The sequence below is a fragment of the Callorhinus ursinus genome, unplaced genomic scaffold (assembly GCF_003265705.2).
Source record: "Callorhinus ursinus isolate GAN/ISIS: 27379988/994484 unplaced genomic scaffold, GSC_fseal_2.0 scaffold6, whole genome shotgun sequence".
NCBI classification, from domain to species: domain Eukaryota; kingdom Metazoa; phylum Chordata; class Mammalia; order Carnivora; family Otariidae; genus Callorhinus; species Callorhinus ursinus.
The window spans coordinates 35,371,849-35,392,440 of record NW_027397068.1 but is presented as its reverse complement, the minus strand read 5'-3'; the positions used below and the strand labels follow the sequence as shown (position 1 = coordinate 35,392,440).

The 20,592-nt window shown below is 36.0% G+C and overlaps 1 protein-coding gene across 1 annotated transcript in view; it reads right to left on the bottom strand.

Moving 5' to 3' along the window:
* KPNA5 (karyopherin subunit alpha 5) overlaps positions 1 to 20,592 on the bottom strand; it is a 52,871-nt gene that overhangs the window by 22,156 nt on the left and 10,123 nt on the right. The window contains exons 6-8 of the mRNA XM_025864741.2: positions 18,582 to 18,713; positions 16,398 to 16,486; positions 1,512 to 1,611 (exon numbers count right to left, since the gene is read on the bottom strand). Coding sequence (XP_025720526.1) covers positions 1,512 to 1,611; positions 16,398 to 16,486; positions 18,582 to 18,713 — 321 coding nt within the window. The remainder of the gene's footprint in view (positions 1 to 1,511; positions 1,612 to 16,397; positions 16,487 to 18,581; positions 18,714 to 20,592) is intronic.

The window sequence follows — 20,592 nt, the reverse complement described above, 5'->3', positions numbered from 1 at the left end:
TAATCATTGCTAAATGATGATTTTATATAGAATGTTTAAAAAAAAAAGGTCATTGAGGGGTACTTGTGTACCACATAAATATTCTTTTCCTTGTATTATACCCAGTTCAAATACTCATCCCTTATCCTTCTACTATTAAAGTGACAATTATAAAAAATTATTTTAAACTAACTAAGGCCATTGCTGCAATATTATTTCATAACTTGCTTCCTTAGGGAGCAGTGGTATATAGTTTACTCAAAACTTTTCTAAGATATTTATCTATTAAACCAAATTTCTGATTAAAACAATAATTTTGGGGGCGCCTGAGGTGGCTCAGTAAGTTAAGCATCTGACTCTTGATTTTGGCTCAGGTCATGATTTCATGGGTCATGAGATCAAGCCCCGCACTGGGGCAGAGGGAGGGAGGCATGGTCAGCAGGGAGTATGCTTGAGATTCTCTCCCCCAGCCCCTCCCCCCCCAAGGGCATGTGTGCCTTTTCTCTTCTCTCTCTCTAATAAATACAAGTCTTTAAAAAAATAAATTTTGTTCCCTCTTTTATTTTTAACATACTTTACAATGCTTTAAACTAGCTTCTTAGTCATATTATGTACTTGTCAATAAACATGGAATAGAATAGGCATGGATGGTTATGGAAAAATTTTATGAATTATGATTGAACACATAACATGCTATGGGTGTGGTAAAAGATCAACAGATGATGGTACTAATGAGATTTTAAAGTCCTGTTGGTGGTTCAGATGAAACGTGGCAAAAATGATCAGGCATTTTTCAAACTGGAATGGTAAAAGTATAAATGAGAAGGCATACCAACTCATGCATATTTTTCAATTAGGAATTTATTATTTTTTGCCCACAGAAACTGTATCACTAAATCCTCACCAGATTTTGAGCTCTTCTTAGTGCTACAAAGTTCCTCTTTCATTCAAAGATACTGAATTCAAAAGAAGTATAATGGTAGCCCAGAAATTTACCTATATTCTATCTTTTTAACATCTTATTGGTAAGAAAATAGAACTAGATTGGAAACTTATTAATAATCTATTCTTTTAGCAGAATATGAGCAGATGGGTAAAAAGATATTCTAAACAGATAAAAAGTACACTGGAAAAGCACAAGCCACTGTTGACTAATTACTTTTCCAATTTTATAACTAATAGTGGACCTGGATGAATTACCTTAACCTTTTTGGGAGCTTCAATTTCATTTATAGGATATAAATGAGAAGAACGAGACTAGAAGATTTCTAAAGTCAACACTAACATACATAAACATCAAGTGACAATGGTTGCCAAGAGGCAATCATGAGGTAAAGTAAGAGGAGAAGGGAAACTTCCTTTCTACTGTATATATCTAGACTTTGTATATGTGCAAATATTGTCTAGTCAATAAAGAAAATAATTGCTAAAAAACGGCATAAAGTTCCTTCAATCTCTGAAAGTCTATTATAAGGAGACTTAATTAAAAGTTTATGTATATAGATTCCTTAATTTGTATATTTTACTCATACCTTACTAAAGTTTGGAGGAGGGTTTTTGCCTCTACATAAATTTGAGAGAGCCCATACAGCATTTCTGGTTGTTGTAAGTCTGTTTGAATTTGTTAATAACCTGCCAAAAAAAAAAAAAAATAGAAAAAAGAAAATTGTCACTTTACATTCATTTCTTCTTTTTAGCTATTTTATTATCATAAAATATAAAAATTCTCAATATATTTTATAACATAGTCAACGTGGTAAAGTAGGAAATGTAATTTAAAAAATCATTATAAATATATATAAATATATATTTAGCAATTATATATATATATATAAAACACTGCTTTATTTTTAAAATTCTGAATCTATGATCTGAATGGATCCTTAGAAGACATAAAACGTATTCAAACGAAAGGGTGTCATGGAAAACTGACTTATCTGCTTCTGTATATTTTTTTTAAACCTTGACAGATTTATTGTTTTAAGTCACAATATAAAGTAACAGATAGTGCAATTTTGAATATGAAATCTTTACACTGGGGCTTTAGAGGAGCAGAAAAGAAAATGCATAAAGTCTTCCCAAAAGTAGCCTCAGTATTACAAATTAAGGACAAATTATCTCAGTTAAAAAAAAGAAAAGATACAAAATACTGGGTTTGATGCTTAAAATTACTTCTATATACTTTAAAAAGAGTATTAGGATTCTGGGAGAGAGAAGAAAAGATGGTGGAGGAGTAGGGGACCCTATTTCAACTGGTCCCCGGAATTGAGCTGGATATCTACCAGACCACTCTGAGCACCCATGAAATCAGCCTGAGATGTAAGAAGATCTGGACCTCCACAAACAGAATATCGCGGGCAGTTGGTTTCGAGGTACGAAGCAGGGAGCCGTAATTCCACAGGAAGATATTGGAGGATAAATGGCAGCGGGAGGGACCCTGGCCGTGGGGATCCTACACCGCCAGTGAGCGACAGCCTCACGCACTGGGGACGGGGCACAGACTGGCAGACCAGTAGCGGCGGAGAAAGGACTTTAGGGCAGCCCGTGGAGCAGAAACCAGGAGCAGCGGGGTCACGCAGGCAAACTGGGAGTGGCTGGTGGTTTTATAAGCACAAAGGGCAGAGACGTACCCCAAGCTGGAGGCAGGACTGGGCGCGCTGCAGAGGGGCGCACAACACAGGACGCTGCAGTTTATAGCAGCACAGACAGAAACAGAGACAGTGTGGCCTAGAGAGCTCACTGAAGAACAGATTGCGGTCTCTCTGCTCTGAGGCAGAGGGTTGGAAACGGTCTCTTCTGCTCTGACTCTCAGAAGAGTCGTGGAAAGCCACCAGGGAAAGCCAACAGAGAACAAAAGTCCCAAAAACCTGATTCCCACTGAGCCCATTCCCCGCCACAGGGGGGAGGGCAACTCTGCCCAAACAAGGTTACCTGAGTAACAGCATGGCAGGCCCCTCCCCAAGAAGACAGGCTGGGAAAACAAAAGGCCAGCAACCCTAAGGTCCCTAGAAAACAGGTGCATCTTGCTTGGGTTCTGGTCAATGATTTGGACTCTATACATTCCCTCAACCACCCGTCAACAGAATGACTGGGAGGAGGAACCCCCAAAATAGAAAAGACTCAGAGATTATGACTTTATGCCCCAGATTTACAAATGGATGCAGATATAACCAAGATGTTGGAGATGGAATTCAGGCTAGCAACTGTGAAGACAATAGCTAGAATGGAGAAATCAATTAACGGCAACACAGAGTCCCTAAGGGCAGAAATGAAAGCTGAGTTGGCAGAACTTAAAAATGCTATCAATGAGATCCAATCCAATTTATATAATCTAACAGCTAGGGTAACTGAGGCAGAAGAACGAATAAGCGACCTGGAAGACAATATAATAGATAAAAAGGGAAAAGAGGAGGCCAGGGAAAAACAACTCAGAATGCATGAAAATAGAATCAGAGAAATAAGTGACACCATGAAGCGTTCCAATGTCAGAATAATTGGAATCCCAGAGGGAGTGGAGAGAGAGGACTAGGAGATGTATTTGAGCAAATCGTAGCTGAGAACTTCCCTAATCTGGGGAATGAAACAAACATTCACGTCCTAGAGGCAGAGAGGACCCCTCCCAAGATCAAGGAAAACAGGCCAACACCCCAGCATGTAATAGTAAAACTCGCAAATCTTAGAACCAAGGAAACCATCTTAAGGGCAGTTAGGGGGAAGAGACTGCTTACGTACAGAGGGAGGAACATCAGAATAATGTCACACCTATCCACGGAGACCTGGCGAGCCAGAAAGGCCTGGCAAGACATATTTAGGGTACTAAATGAGAAAAACATGCAGCCAAGAATACTTTATCCGGCAAGGTTGTCATTTAGAATGGATGGAGAGATGCAGAGCTTCCAAGACCAGGAGAAACTGAAAGAATATGTGACCACTAAGCTGGCCCAGCAAGAAATATTAAGGGGAGTTCTATAAAAGGAGAAAGACCCCAAGAGTGATATACAACAGAAATTTACAGGAACAATCTATAAAAACAACATCTTCACAGGCAACATAAAGACAATTAATTCGTATCTTTTAATAAGCACTCTCAACGTGAATGGCGTAAATGCTCCCATAAAACGGCACAGGGTTGTAGACTGGATAAAAAGACAGGACCCATCCATATGCTGTCTACAAGAGATTCATTTTGAACCTAAAGATACATCCAGACTGAAAGTGAAGGGATGGAGATCCATCTTCCATGCCAGCGGACCTCAAAAGAAAGCTGGGGTAGCAATTCTTATATCAGACAAATTAGATTTTAAACTAAAGTCTGTAGTTAGAGACACAGAAGGGCACTATATCATTCTCAAAGGGTCTATCCAACAAGAAGATCTAACAATTGTAAATATCTATGCCCCCAACATGGGAGCAGCCATCTACATAAGCCAACTTAACCAAAATAGTCATATTGATAACAATACGTTAATTGTAGACCTCAATACTCCACTCTCAGCAATGGACAGATCATCTAAGCAAAAACTGAATGGGGAAACAAAAGCTTTGAATGATACACTGGACCAAATGGACCTCAATGATATATACAGAACATTCCACCCTAAAACAACAGAATACTCATTCTTCTCGAGTGCCCATGGAACTTTCTCCAGAATAGACCATATACTGGGTCACAAATCAGGTCTCAACCGATACCAAAAGATTGAGATTACTTCCTGCATATTCTCAGACCACAATGCTTTAAAACTGGAACTCAATCACAAGAAAAAATTTGGCAGAAATTCAAACACTTGGAAGCTAAAGACCACTCTGCTCAAGAATGTTTGGGTCAACCAGGAAATCAAAGAAGAACTTAAACAATTCATGGAAGTCACTGAGAATGAAAACACATTGGTCCAAAACCTATGGGATACTGCAAAGGCGGTCCTAGGGGAAATACATAGCCATCCAAGCCTCACTCAAAAAAATAGAAAAATCCCGAATTCACCAACTAACTCTACACCTTAAAGAACTAGAGAAAAAGCAACAAATGCTGCCTAAGCCATGCATTAGAAGAGAAATAATTAAGATCAGAGCAGAGATCAATGAATTAGAAACCAGAAACACAGTAGATCAGATCAACAAAACTAGAAGTTGGTTCTTTGAAAGAATAAGATTGATAAACCACTGGCCAGACTTATCCAAAAGAAAAGAGAAAGGACCCAAATCAATAAAATTATGATTGAAAGGGGACAGATCACAACTAACACCAAGGAAATTGAAACAATTATTAGAAATTATTATCAACAACTATATGCCAATAAACTGAGCAATCTGGATAAAATGGATGCCTTCCTGGAAACCTATAAGCTGCCAAGACTGAAACAGGAAGAAATTGACAACCTGAAGAGGCCAATAATCAGTAACGAGATTGAAGCAGTGATCAAAAACCTCCCAAAAAACAAGAGTCCAGGGCCTGTTGGATTCCCTGGGGAATTCTACCAAACATTCAAAGAAATAATACCTATTCTACTGAAGCTGTTTCAAAAAATAGAAACAGAAGGAAAACTTCCAAACTCATTCTATGAGGCCAGCATTACCTTAATCCCCAAACCAGGCAAAGACCCCATCAAAAAGGAGAATTTCAGACTGATAACCGTGATGAATATACATTCCAAAATCCTCAACAAAATTCTAGCCAATAGGATCCAACAATACATTAAAAGGATCATCCACCACGACCAAGTGGGATTAATCCCCGGGATGCAAGGGTGGTTCAACATTCGCAAATCAATCAGTGTGATAGATCACATTAATAAGAGTAGGGAGAAGAACCATATGGTCCTCTCAATTGATGCAGAAAAAGCATTTGACAAAATACAACATCCTTTCCTGATTAAAACTCTTCAGAGTATAGAGATAGAGGGAACATTCCTCAAGTTCATAAAATCCATCTATAAAAAACCCACAGCGAATATCATCCTCAATGGGGAAAAGCTGAGAGCCTTTCCCTTAAGATCAGGAACACGTCAAGGATGCCCACTCTCGCCACTATTGTTCAACATAGTACTAGAAGTCCTAGCAACAGCAATCAGACAACAAAAAGAAATAAAAGATATTCAAATTGGCAAAGAAGAGGTCAAACTCTCTCTTTTCACAGACAACATGATACTTTATGTGGAAAACCCAAAAGACTCCACCCCCAAATTACTAGAACTCATACAGCAATTCAGTAATGTGGCAGAATACAAAATCAATGCACAGAAATCAGTTGCTTTCTTATACACTAAGAACACAACTGTAGAAAGAGAAATTGGAGAAACAATTCCCTTTACAATAGCACCAAAAACCATTAGATACCTCGAAATAAACCTAACCAAAGAGGTAAAGGATCTATACTCTAGGAACTACAAAACACTCATGAAAGAAATTGAAGAAGACACAAAAAGATGGAAAAACATTCCATACTCATGGATCGGAAGAATAAACATTGTTAAAATATCTATGCTACCCAGAGCAATCTATACCTTTGATGCCATCCCAATCAAAATTCCAATGACATTTTTCAAAGTGCTGGAACAAACAATCCTAAAATTTGTATGGAATCAGAAAAGACCCCGAATCACCAAGGAGATGTTGAAAAAGAAAAACAAAACTGGGGGCAGCATCACGTTGCCTGATTTCAAGCTATATTACAAAGCTGTGATCACCAAGACAGCATGGCACTGTCACAAAAACATATAGACCAATGGAACAGAATAGAGGGCCCAGATATGGACCCTCAACTCTATGGTCAAACAATCTTCGACAAAGCAGGAAAAAACATGCAATGGAAAAAAGAGAGTCTCTTCAATAAATGGTGCTGGGAAAATTGGACAGCCACATGCAGAAGAATGAAACTCGACCATTCTCTAACACCATATACAAAGATAAACTCAAAATGGATGAAAGACCTCAATGTGAGACAGGAATCCATCAAAATCGCAGAGGAAAACATAGGCAGTGACCTCTTTGACATCGCCCACAGCAACTTCTTTCAAGATACATCTCCAAAAGCTAGTGAAACAAAAGCAAAAATGAACTTTTGGGACTTCATCAAGATAAAAAGCTTCTGCACAGGAAAGGAAACAGTCAACCAAACAAAGAGGCAACCCACAGAATGGGAGAAGATATTTGCAAATGACACTACAGATAAAGGGCTGGTATCCAAGACCTATAAAGAACTTCTCAAACTCAACACCCAAAAAACAAATAATCAAGTCAAAAAACGGGCAGAAGATATGAAAAGACACTTCTCTGAAGAAGACATACAAATGGCTAACAGACACATGAAAAAATGTTCATCATTAGCCATCAGGGAAATTCAAATCAAAACCACATTGAGATACCACTTTACACCAGTTAAAATGGCAAAAATGGACAGGGAAAGAAACAACAAATGTTGGAGAGGTTGTGGAGAAAGAGGAACCCTCTTACACTGTTGGTGGGAATGCAAGTTGGTACAGCCACTTTGGAAAACAGTGTAGAGTTTCCTCAAAAATTTAAAAATACAGCTACCCTATGACCCAGCAATTGCACTCTTGGGTATTTACCTCAAAGACACAGATGTAGTGAAAAGAAGGGCCACATGCACCCCAATGTTCATAGCCACAATGTCTGCAATAGCCAAACTGTGGAAAGAGCCGAGATGCCCTTCAACAGATGAATGGATAAAGAAGATGTGGTCCATATATACAATGGAATATTACTCAGCCACCAGAAAGGATGAATACCCAACTTTTACATCAACATGGATGGGCCTGGAGGAGATTATGCTAAGTGAAATAAGCCAAGCAGAGAAAGTCAATTATCATATGGTTTCACTTATTTGTGGAACATAAGGAATAGCCTGGAGGACATTAGAAGGAAGGGAAAAATGAAGGGGGGGAAATCGGAGGGAGAGATGAACCATGAGAGACTATGGACTCTGAGAAACAAACAGGGTTTTAGAGGGGAGAGGGGAGGGGGGATTGGTTAGCCAGGTGATGGGTATTGAGGAGGGCACGTACTGCATGGAGGAGCACTGGGTGTTATATGAAAACAATGGATCGTGGATCACCACATCAAAAACTAATGATGTATGGTGACTAACATTAAACATAATAAAATTTAAAAAAAAGAAAGCATAAAAAAATAAAACAAAGAGTATTAGATTACATTTTTTTAACCATGAAAATAATATGTTTCAGGAAGTAAGGAATACAGGGTCAAACTGAATGAAGATCAGCTACTGAGAAGAGATGTTTGTTTTGAACAGACTGCATTTTTGATCTGCAACCTCTTACAAGTATAGAGAAACTAGGTTTTAAAAAAGAAATCCCTATTCTGTAGTAACCTCAGCAAAAATGGTGGAGACAGTAACTCTGGCAGCCTGTCCCCCCCTAGAAACAACCAAAAAAACTTGTAAACTTTGTCAGAATCAACTTTATCAAAACTCTCAAAGATAGTCAAAAGTTTATAGTAACTGAGAAAACTGTTAACTAGGAAAGGGCTGCAGTGTGGTAGGAGAGATTTCAGGCAGTATAATTTACCCTTGACCTACTCCCTCCCAAGTCTGGCAGCAGTCTTGAAGAAGCAAGCTAGAATTCCCACCGTGAGTTCCTGGTTCCAAAAAGGAGCTAAGGAAACTTGTTTCCAAGGAATTGTGTTTGTTTTGATCTGTGTGGGTGCTGCCGGAAGGATGGATGAAAAGGGCTTTCTTTTGCTTTGTCTTACTGGGAACTCTTTCATTAAGATCAACAGATGAATTCTCATCAAAAACCATGGAAAGGCGCCTGGGTGGCTCAGTTGGTTAAGCGCCTGCCTTTGACTCAGGTCATGATCCCTGGGTCCTGGGATTGAGTCCCATGTCAGGCTCCTTACTCAGCAGGGAGCCTGCTTCTCTCTCTCCCTCTGCCCCTCCCCCTGCTGGTGCTCTCACTCTCACTCTCTCTCTCCCTCTGCCTAATAAATAAATCAGATCTATAAAAAAATTTTTGAAAAGAAACCATGGAGAACAGAAGGCAACGAGATTATATTTAAACTGCTAAAAGAAAAAGCTGTCACTTAAGAAATTCTATATCCTGCAAAACTATCCTTCAAAATATCAAAAAGAAAGTAAAAGATTCCCAGAACAACAAAGGCGGAAAAACTCAACACCAGTAGATCTGCTTTACAAGAACAACTAAAAGGAGTCCTTTAGGCTGAAGTGAAAGGACAATAAACAATAACTCAAAACCAGAAGAAAAAATAAAGAACACTGTTAAAAATAATTATATTTGATAAATATAAAAGGTGGTAATTTTGCTTTGTAATTTTTCTTTTTTTCTGTGATTTAAAAGACAAATACATAAAGCAATAATTATAAATCTATCTTAATTGGCATGCACCATATAATGTCATTTTTGACAATAACTTAAAAGAGGTAGGACAGAGATGTACAGGAGCAGAGTTTTTTCAAAATACTGCAACTAAATTGGTATTAATTCAAACAAGATTACTGTAAGTTTTAGATGTTAACTGTACTCACTGGACTAATCATTAATAACTAAAAAATATAGAGAAAAGGAAATGAGAAGGGAATCAATACCATATCTTACCCCAAAAAAATCAAACACAAAAGAACATAATAAGGAATTAAGAAACAAAAAGGATATAAAACATACAGAAAACAACAAAATGGCAAAAGTCCTTCCTTGGGGTGCCTGGGTGGCTCAGTCAGTTAAGCGGCTGCCTTCAGCTCCAGTCATGATCCCAGGGTCCTGGGATTGAGCCCCACATCAGGCTCCCTGCTCAGTGGGGTGCCTGCTTCTCCCTCTCCCTCTACCTGCAGCTCTGCCTACTTGTGCTCTCTATCTCTGTCAAATAAATAAATAAAATCTTAAAAAAAAAAAGTCCTTCCTTGTATTTATACTGAATGTAAATGGATCAAATTCTTGACTTAAAAGAGAGTGACCAGCAGAATACATTTTTTAAAAACCCCAAGATAAACTAACAACAATCTATGAGCCACCTATATAATGCACTCTACAAGATACTCACTTTACTTTTTTTTTAAAGATTTATTTATTTTACAGAGAGGGAGAGAGTGTGTGCAAAAGCAGGGGAGGGACAGAGGGAAAGGGAAAGAATCTCAAGCAGACTTCCTGCTGAGCATGGAGACCCATATGGGGCTCAATCTCACAACCCATGAGATCATGACCTGAGCTGAAACCAGTAGTCAGATGCTTAACCAACTGAGCCACCCAGGCGCCCCTACAAGATACTCACTTTAGATTTGAAGATAAATAGGCTCAAAGTGAAAGAATGGAAAAAGATATTCCATGCAAATAGTAACTCAAAGAGAGCCAGGGTAGTATAAGACAAATACACTTCAAGTCAAAAATTATTTTAAAAGACAAAGAGGGACATTATATATTGATAAAAAAAAGTCAACCCATCACAAAGCTCTAACACTCATAAACTTAGAAGACGTAACAACACAGCAAAATATACAAAACAAAAATTGACAGACCTGAGGGGAGAAATACACAGTTGTACAATCATAGTTAGAAACTTCAATAAACTGTTTTCAGTGATGGACAGAACACCTAGATAGAAGATCAGTAAGAGAAAAAGAGGACTTCAAGAACATTATAAACCAACTAAATATAAAAGACACCCTACACAACATTCAACTCAGTAACGGCAGAATACATATTCTTCTCAAGTGCACATTAAACATTCTCCAGGATATACCTATCATAGAGCAAATCTGATATATTTTAAAAGACTGAAATCACACAAAGTATCCTCTCTGACCACTGTGAAACTAAAAATCACTAATATAAGAAAAACTGGAAAATTCACAAATATGTGAAAATTTAAAAAACATACTCTTAAACAACCAATGGGTAAAAACAAAAAACAAAACAAAAAAATGAGGAAATTAGAAAATATTTTAAAATAAATGAAAATGAAAACAAACATACTTAAACTTAATGGGATACAGTGAAAGCAATGCTCAGAGAAAAATTTATAGCTGTAAATACCTACATTTAAGAAAGAAGATCTCAAATCAACAGCCTAAATGTCCATCTGAAGAAACTACAGAAATTAGAGCAAACTAAACCCAAAGCTAGCAGAAGGAAGGAAATAATAAAGAGCAGAAGAATAAATGAAATAAAGAGTAGAAAAACACTAGAGAAAATGAACTAACCTAGAAGTTGATTCTAGGGGGAAAAAAATCAACAAAATCAACACCTTTACTTAGACTGACAAAGGAAAAAAGACTCAAACTTAAGAAATGGAAGTGGGGAGGGGCAGGCGCCTGGGTGACTCGGTTGAGGGTCTGACTCTTGATTTTGGCTTGGGTCATGATTGCAGGGTCATGATTGCAGGGTCATGGGATTAAGCCCTACATTGGGCTGTGCACTCAGTCTGCTTGTCCCTCTCCCTCTGTTACCCCCTCCCCACCCACAGAATAAGCACAGGTACACACATGCGTTCTCTCTCTCTCTCTCTCCCTCTGAAATAAATAAATAAATAAAATCTAAAAAAAAAAAAAAAAAGAAAGTGAATTACTACTGATTTTCCAGAAATAAGAATACAAGTATAAAAGAATACTATGAGCAATAGTAATCCAACAAATTGAATAGCCCAGAAGAAATGAACAATTAGAAACACATAAACTACCAAACTGATTCAAGAAGACACAGAAAATCTGAATAGGCCTACAACAATTAAAGATATTGATCAGTAATCAAAAACTTCACAATAAAGAAGAGTCCAGCACAAGATGGCTTCACTGGTAAATTCTACAAAACATGAGAAAAAATGAATCTTTCTCAAACTCTCCCAAGAGATAGAAGAGAACACTTCCTCACCTGTTTTATGAGCCAGCATTACCCTAATACCAAAGCCAAAGACATCACAAGTACAGACCAGTATTTCTAAAAAATACACATGCAAAAATCTAACAGAATCTAGGGAAATTTAATCCAGCAACATATTAAAAGGGTTATATACTATGACCTAATGGAATTTACCCCAGGAAGACAAAGATAGCTCAATGTACAAATAATAAATAATATAATACACATTAAAAGAATGAAGGGAAAAAACAAACAAACATGTGATCCTGTCAACTGATGCAGAAAAAGCATTTAACAGAACCCAACACTCTTTCATAATATCAACAAACTAGGAATAGGCGCAAACTACCTCAACATGATAAAGAACATTTATGAAAAATCTGCAGCTAACAACATATTCAATGGTGAGAGTGAAAGCTTTTACTCAAGATCAGAAACAAGATGAAGATATCTGCTTTTGCCCTGTTATGCAACACTGCACTAGAAGCTCTAGCCAGAGCAATTAGGCAAGAAAAAGAAATAAAGGCATCCAAATTAGAAAGCAATAACTGAAACTGTTACTATTCACAGATGACATGATCTTATATAGAGAAAATCCACAACAAAACCCCATTAGTGCTAATAAATGAATTCAACAAAGGTGCAAGCTACAAGATTAAAACACAAAAACCAACTATATGGCTATACACTATCAATGAACAAGTCAAAAAAAATTTCATCTAAAATAGCATCAAAAGAATAAAACACTTAGGAATAAATTTAACCAATTCTGTACTCTGAAAACTAATTCATATGGAATTGCAAGGAGCCCTGAATAGCTAAAACAATCTTTTAAAAAAAAAAACACAACATTTATTTGAGGGGTGCCTGGGTAGCTCAGTAGTTAAGTGTCTGCCTGAGGCTCAGGTCATGATCCCAGGGTCCTGGGATCAAGCCCTGCATCCGGCTCCCTGCTCAGAGGGAAGCCTGCTTCTCCCTCTCCCACTCCCCTTGCTTGTGTTCCCTCTCTTGCTGGCTCTGTCTCTGTCAACTAAATAAATAAAAATCTTAAAAAAAAAATTTATTTATTTGAGAGAAAGAGAGAGCGAGCATACATGAGCAGGGGGAGGGGCAGAAGGAGTGGGTGAGGAAGACAGAGGGTGAGAGAGAATCTCAAACAGACTCCCACTGAGCACGGAGCCCAATGCGGGGCTTAATCACAACCCATGAGATCATGACCTGAGCTGAAATCAAGAGTCAGACACTTAAGTGACTGAGCCACCCAGGCACCCCAATAGCTAAAACAATCTTGACCAAAAAAATAAAACTGAAGGACTCACACGTTCTGATTTCAAAATTTACCACAAAGTTACTGTAATCAAAACAATATTGTGCCAATGAGGAAAGAATACTCTCTTCAAGAAATTATGCTGTGATAAGCAAATGCCCTCGTATCATTTAAAAAAATTAACCCAAAATGCATCAAAGATGCAAAGACTATAAGACTTTTTGAAGAAAACATAAGAGCAAATATTCATGAGCTTAGATTTGGCAATGGTTTTTCACATACAACACCAAAAGCATAAGCAACAAAAGCAAAAAAATATATAAATTGGATTTCATCAAAATTAAAAACTTTTGTGACTGAATGGACACTATCAAGAGTGAAGACAGCCCAGAAAATGCAAAAAAAAAAAAAAATTGTAAATCATTACCCTGATAAGAATGTATTCAGAATATATGAAGAATTCTTACAACACAGCAACAAAAAACAAGTAACTGAATTAAAAATTATTCAAAAGACTTAATAGATATTTCTCCAAAGAAGATATAGATATAGTCAACAAACCCATGAAAAGATGTTCAATGCAAATCAAAGCAAAATGAGATACCACCTCACACCTACAAGGGTGGCTTAAATCAGAATAACATAACAAGTGCTGATGAGAATGTGGAAAAATTGAAACTCTCATACATTGCTGGTGGGAATGTAAAATGGTGCTGCTGCTATGGAAAATAGTTTGGTGGTTCCTAAAAAGTTAAAGATAGAAATGCATACAACCCAGCAATTCTTTTCATAGGTATATACCTAAAAAGAATTAAAAAGTACTGTTCAAACAAAATCTTGTACTTGAATGTTCAGAGGAATACTATTTAATCAAGAGGTGGAAACTAAATGACCATCAACTGATGACTGGGTGAACAGAATGTTATTCAGCCATAAAAACAATGAAGTACTTATACATGTTATAATATGGATGAACTTTGAAAACAATACACTAAGTGAAAGAAGCCAGATACAAAAGGTCACATAATGTATGATTCCATTTATATGAAATATCCAGAATAGGCAAATCCACTGATAGCAGATTAGTGGTTTCCAAGAGTTGGGGCTAGGAGGAAATGGGACATGCCATCTTAATAGGTATTGGGGTTTCTGTTGGAGTGTTAAAAGTTCTGGAACTAGATAGTGGTGATAGGTACAAAACACTGTTTAATGCCAGTGAACTGTACATTTTAAAATAGTTAAAATGATAAATTTTATGTTATGTATATTTTACCATATACAAAAAAAATCTGTTCTACAGGTTTTCCTATACTCTTTGAAGCCTCCTAAAACGATAACTCATTTAGAAATAAAATAATTACATTGACTTTCTATATCAGGGGTTGAGAAACTTTTTCAGTAAATATTTTAGACTTTGCAGGCCTTTCTCTGTAGCAACTATTCAACTCTACTTATGTAGCAAGAAAGCAACCATAGACATTAAGTGAGCAAATGGGAGTGATTGTGTTCCAATAAAACTTAATTTACAAAACAGGAAGCAGGCCAGATTTGGCCTGAGGACTGTAGTTGGCCAAGCTGTGTTGTATACTGTTCTTTATCTGTATTAATGAGGTTGTTATATAAATTAAAGTCAAATTAAATTAAAACAACAAATGTGTCAGTATATGAAATCGACAGTAAAAGATTTACATTTGCTGAGAGATTTACATTTACTGCAGTTATATTTACTGAGAATCGAATGAAGTAGAATAAAACAAATTAAAACTCACTCAAACAGAATTGATAAAACCATACATTAATGGAAGTTTTACATTTACTTAAGCAATAACTAAAATGTGAATTTCAATGTGAACAACAGATAATCCATAATCTTAATAAAAGCCAGTAACTTTCTTCCTTTTGCCCAACTAAAGTGAGAGCATCTGGTAGCTAAGTTGACATAATTTCTTTTTTACTACTTTTCTCAATTTGTTAATGAAACTTTTAAGTTTTCTAACTTTTTAAGCCTACTCATTTTCTGAAATTTATTATATTTATAACTAGCATGACATAGCTGAGTACTTTTTTCTCCATTAGAGCTTTATTTTTTAGTTTGGTTTCTTTGGTCATGATTAAAACTCCTTAGAACATTTAAAGGAATTAGAACTAATAAATGCTTACTATTTCAGAAACCATTACTAACTTGAGATATTAACAAATAAGAAAATGAGACAGAGAGCAAAAGTAAAAAGAAACAAAGTGCTCAGTTAATCTATGAACCATATAATCAGGCCAGAAAAATCTCAAATTGAAAATTTAAGAGATACTTTTAATAGTATGAATTTCAAAATAACTCTGATATTGAACTCTAAATCAGTATTTTCTTTTACAGCTCAGCTAAATTTTCAAATACTTTGGAACATTAACTTTGAATAAGCCCAAAGTTAATGACATTATAGCAAGTGGTTCAGTGGCCTGCACATGGTTAAGTATTTAATGTTAGTTGAGTGAAATGCTGTGAAATCACTTGCTCCATGGAAAGTTACTCTCTCTGGAAGAATAAAATATCTTCTGCAAACTCGTAACTAAAAATTTATTCTTCCTTTCAATTCTTCAGCTTGAAGAGAATGGCTAATAGTGTAGAAATGATAAAATTTTCCTTTTAACCATCTCCTCAATTAGTTTTTTCTTTTTCACTACTTGCCAGTGGCATCTAGTCTAAAAAAAAAGATCCTCTTAGTGAATGATAACAAAGATGAATAAAGGAAATCTACCTTTCAAATAATTTTACGTATTTTCCATAAAGGTCCTTACATTATAGGGTAACTGTTTATTTAAAAAGTGTGTAATGTATTCGAAAAAGAAACTACTAGATAAATATTTAATTCTAATTCCAAAAGAAAAATGTCTTATGATCTTTGTTCTCTGAACATTTCAACATCAAATATAAAAACCTGATATCCTAAATATATCATCTGTTCATGTACTAAAGATTCCCTTCTTTAGCAGAACTTAAATTTTTATTCTTCTAAAAACTACTACATATTCTTATTTTGTAGAATTATTATTTCAGCACAGTAAGCATCAAGTACACAATAAACACTGTTATGTATTGCTTAAGAAAATATAAAAAACAAACGATAAAATTGGAATTTTTTTTGTTTGCTTTACCTACTTTTAAGCTATTGCTCTTGCAGATACAGCTAAACATACCCCAAATTTAAAAGCACTACTGAAGAACATAATTGTGTATGTAGAATTATAGTGTAGAATATATAGTTTTCTTCTCCAAAACTATCACAATTTAATTGTGATAAAGTACTTACTCTAAAAGAGGTGGAAGTATTTCACAATTCAAAACAAAATCTCTGCATTCTGCATTGTCACCAGCAATATTACCAAGTGCCCAAACAGCCTTAGAAAAATGAGAAAAAAATATTCTGTTACAATATCTTAAATAAGATGCTCTCTCTTAAGAATGAGATTTCAGTACAAAATGAACAAAGTAACAGTTTTCAAGATGTTAAAAAAAAATGCTAGTAGGACAGTAAAGAAAGTTTAAAAGTACCATTTACTAGTATTTTTAACCAACTGAAGGATAGGGCATTAAAACTTTTTCATTACATACTAGTGAAATGTTTATTCTGTTCAACAAAGAGATAGTCTGTCTACTCCAAATCTACACGGAGAGACAAAAATATCAATTTAGTGAATTTTGCAATTACCTATTCTAGAGGTTTGCTCCTATGCCAAGTAATCCACTCACTGGGAAGGGACTCATTTGTAACAGAAGGGAAGGAGAAACAAAATATAGAAAAGTGAAGTAAAGCTACTACGAGAATTAGCTTGGATTGATCTCTGAAAATAAGTTTAGAATTAGTCCAGGTTCGTGATAATTTTTTAAATAATTTAGGTAAAATACTGAATTATTCACTTATTTAATTTCAATTAAAATGACAAATTATGCAAATTATCATTTCATTATATTCTCCCTTCAAATTTTTCAAGTGCAAAAGTAGACATAAGTTACTTTTTCAACTGGGAAAATTTTAACATTTAAAACATGAGTTAATAGGGGCGCCTGGGTGGCTCAGTCAGTTCATTTGGCTTAGGTCATGATCTCAGGGTCCTGGGATCGAGCCCCGCATCAGGCTCCCTGCTCAGTGCAGAGCCTGCTTCTCCCTCTCCCTATGCCTGCCTCTCTGCCTACTTTGCTCACTCTCTCTCTGTTGAATAAATAAATAAAATCTTAAAAAAAAAGTTAATTATTTTTAACATATTTTTACTCTAGGCCTAAGTTTATTTTCTATTTTTTAAGAAAAATCTTTTACAAGGCAGGCGCCTTAACCAACTAAGCCACAGAGCCACCTTAAGAAAAGTCTTTTTAAGTAATGACATTTTTCACCCTGTGAAGTCTAACATTCTGTTGGTGGGGAAATTAGTATGTGTAACTTCTTTGGAGGTCAACTTTGAAATACATAATAAGAACTTGAAAAATTTTTCTTTTACAAGGGTTAAAGTCATTTTTCCTAATGAAATAATCAAGACACACATACAGACTGATAACGATGTTCATCATAATATTAATAAGCTAGAAATAACTCTAATATATAACGGAGGAATAGATAATAAATTACGGTTCATACCTGACTAGATGAGTAATCAGTAAAATTTCCTTGGAAGAATAAATAATGCCATTAGAAAAGGCTCCCAATATCAATTAAGTGGGGGGAAAAAAACTCCGTGTATATATATATAAAACTAAAACAGATGAATATATATATATAAAATATATATAAAACTAAACAGATGAATGGAATGGTAGATCAACAGATCAATTTGCCATAAAAATAGTTCAAAACAAAAATACCAAAACATTTTATTTTATTTCATTGGTACAAAGTATATGTGATTACATTTTCCCTATTAGAATTTATAATGTCTATTTAAAAACAGTTCCATTGAAGATAATATGATATTTTAAAAAGAAACAACAAGGGCTCCTGGGTGGCTCAGTTGGTTAGGCGCCTGCCTTCGGCTCAGGTCATGATCCTGGAGTCCCAGGATCGAGTCCCGCATCGGGCTCCCTGCTCAGCAGGGAGTCTGCTTCTCCCTCTGACCCTCCCCCTTTCATGTGCTCTCTCTCTTTCTCTCAAATAAATAAATAAAATCTTTAAAAAAAAAAAAACAAAATAATCTGTGCCCATGCAAAGAATAAGGAGTCAGAGAAGCCCAGGTTTAAAACTTGGTTCAGCCATTCACTGTGACTTTGGGTAAATTACTAACTTTCTGAGTCTCAGTATGTTCTTTTATACACGAGAATAGTAATTTCTGATACCTGAGATCACGCTTACAGAGAACCCAGGATTATGCCTGAGATAGTTCATTCTGGCTTCCTTCTAATTTGACACTGAAGAGAAATTATTATATTTTAACAAATGCAATGCACATTCAACTCTCAAGAGAACATTAAAATCTAGTAAATATAACCATTCAAATTAGAAACATACCTGCTCTTGCACATCTTCATGCTCTGAATTAAGAAGTTTGATAAAAATTGGAACAGCCCCAGTTTCAATCACTACCTTGGTATGCAGAAAAGTTCCAGACGCTATATTAGTTAATGCCCATGCAGCTTCAAACTAAGGAAAAACAGAAGTAGAATAAATAAAAGCACCAAAGAATTGTCAGAAAGAAAGGAAAGAAGGGAGGGAGTAAAGAGTTAGCTGGACAAGCCTGAAAGACTGATTTATGATTAATAAGATTAATCAGATTTCATAAATAAAACCCCTTAGTTTTTTTTTTTTTGTAAAGATTTTATTTATTTATTTGAGACAGAGAGAATGAGAGAGAGCACATGAGAGGGGGGAGGGTCAGAGGGAGAAGCAGACTCCCCGCTGAGCGGGGAGCCCGATGCGGGACTCGATCCAGGGACTCCAGGATCATGACCTGAGCCGAAGGCAGTCGCTTAACCAACTGAGCCACCCAGGCGCCCAACCCCTTAGTTTTAAAAAAGGACTCAATTTGGAAAAATAAAAACTGAGAAGAATATAATGAAAATTTTCAAAATCATGAACAATGAATGAACATTGAAATTATATTTCCCAGAACTCCTAATGCTTACTATTTAGAGAGCCAGGTGTCCTAAAGCAAGCAGTTTAAAAATAAATGAAATAAATGAGACACTACTAATAGAGCAATAGTACATTTATGGAACTTAGAATTCTAAAAGGTACTTTTGTTTCCTTAGGGATGGATCATCCAGTTCCAACCTCCTCATTTAAGAAATTAAGAAAATTAGGGCGCCTGGGTGGCTCAGTTGGTTAAGCGACTGCCTTCGGCTCAGGTCATGATCCTGGAGTCCCTGGATCCAGTCCCGCATCGGGCTCCCTGCTCAGCAGGGAACCTGCTTCTCCCTCTGACCCTCTTCCCTTTCGTGCTCTCTACCTCTCATTCTCTCTCTCTCAAATAAATAAAATCTTAAAAAAAAAAAGAAATTAAGAAAATTAGAAGGCCAGAGACTTAGATGATTTGTTCAAAGTCAAAGAGTTCACTATTAGCAGAGCCACAGGCAGGACTTGTATTCCTGTAAGCAGCAGGACCTCTGAAAAGCCACTCATGTCAATTCTACTTAAATTTGGATATACTTAAATGTGATGGATTTGTAACAGAAGAAACAGAAACCCATGGCTCCCAAACAATAAACTAGTGAATAACTGAAAATGATCTACAAATCCACAAACTAAGGAGTGACTATAACTTTAAAAATATTTGACATAGACAACTTTTCACACGAAAGGTACATATCACTATGATTAATAAAATAAAAACACAACCAAAAGCATTACTGAAAGGCATGAAAAGTAGTTACTATTATGTGTAAGACTAAATTTTTAAGGGAGGAACTTATGTTGAAAAAAAAAAAAGACCACAGTACTAACCAATTATAAAGAAACAAACTAAAGAACAATTAAAAGTTTACTCCATAAAATTCTCCTAGGTATCCCCAGGAGAAAGCATTAAAGAAAAGTGATGAATTCAGAAGTTGACAAAACAGATAATTAAGAATAAAAGGAGTGATATAAGTGGGGAATTGCAGCAAGCTGGAGAGCATGACTATGATTTTTCTAAAAAGCAGGGACAAAAAGGAAGTAACTTTCTAAAAGGGGGGTGGGGAGGCACAACTATTCAGCCCCACTAGACCTTTACTGTGTGGCGGCAGCAATGCCAACTCTTCTGATTTGTCAAAAGAAGTCAAAAATCTGGATTTTCGTATGAAATTCTCTAATATTTTAAAGGCCAATATCTAATTCACATTTTTAAAACATATGCAGGATAAACGAAACTTGTTTGTAGGCCAATATGGCCGGTAGGCCATCAGTTGGGAGTCTCTTCGACAAACCAATAGTCTGAACTAACAGATTTTATATGAATGTGGGTAGTAGGGCAAAGCTATAGCTATCCCAAGGCCATACTGTTGAATTTCATTAAGTTTTAACTTCAGTGATTAATAAATGCCAA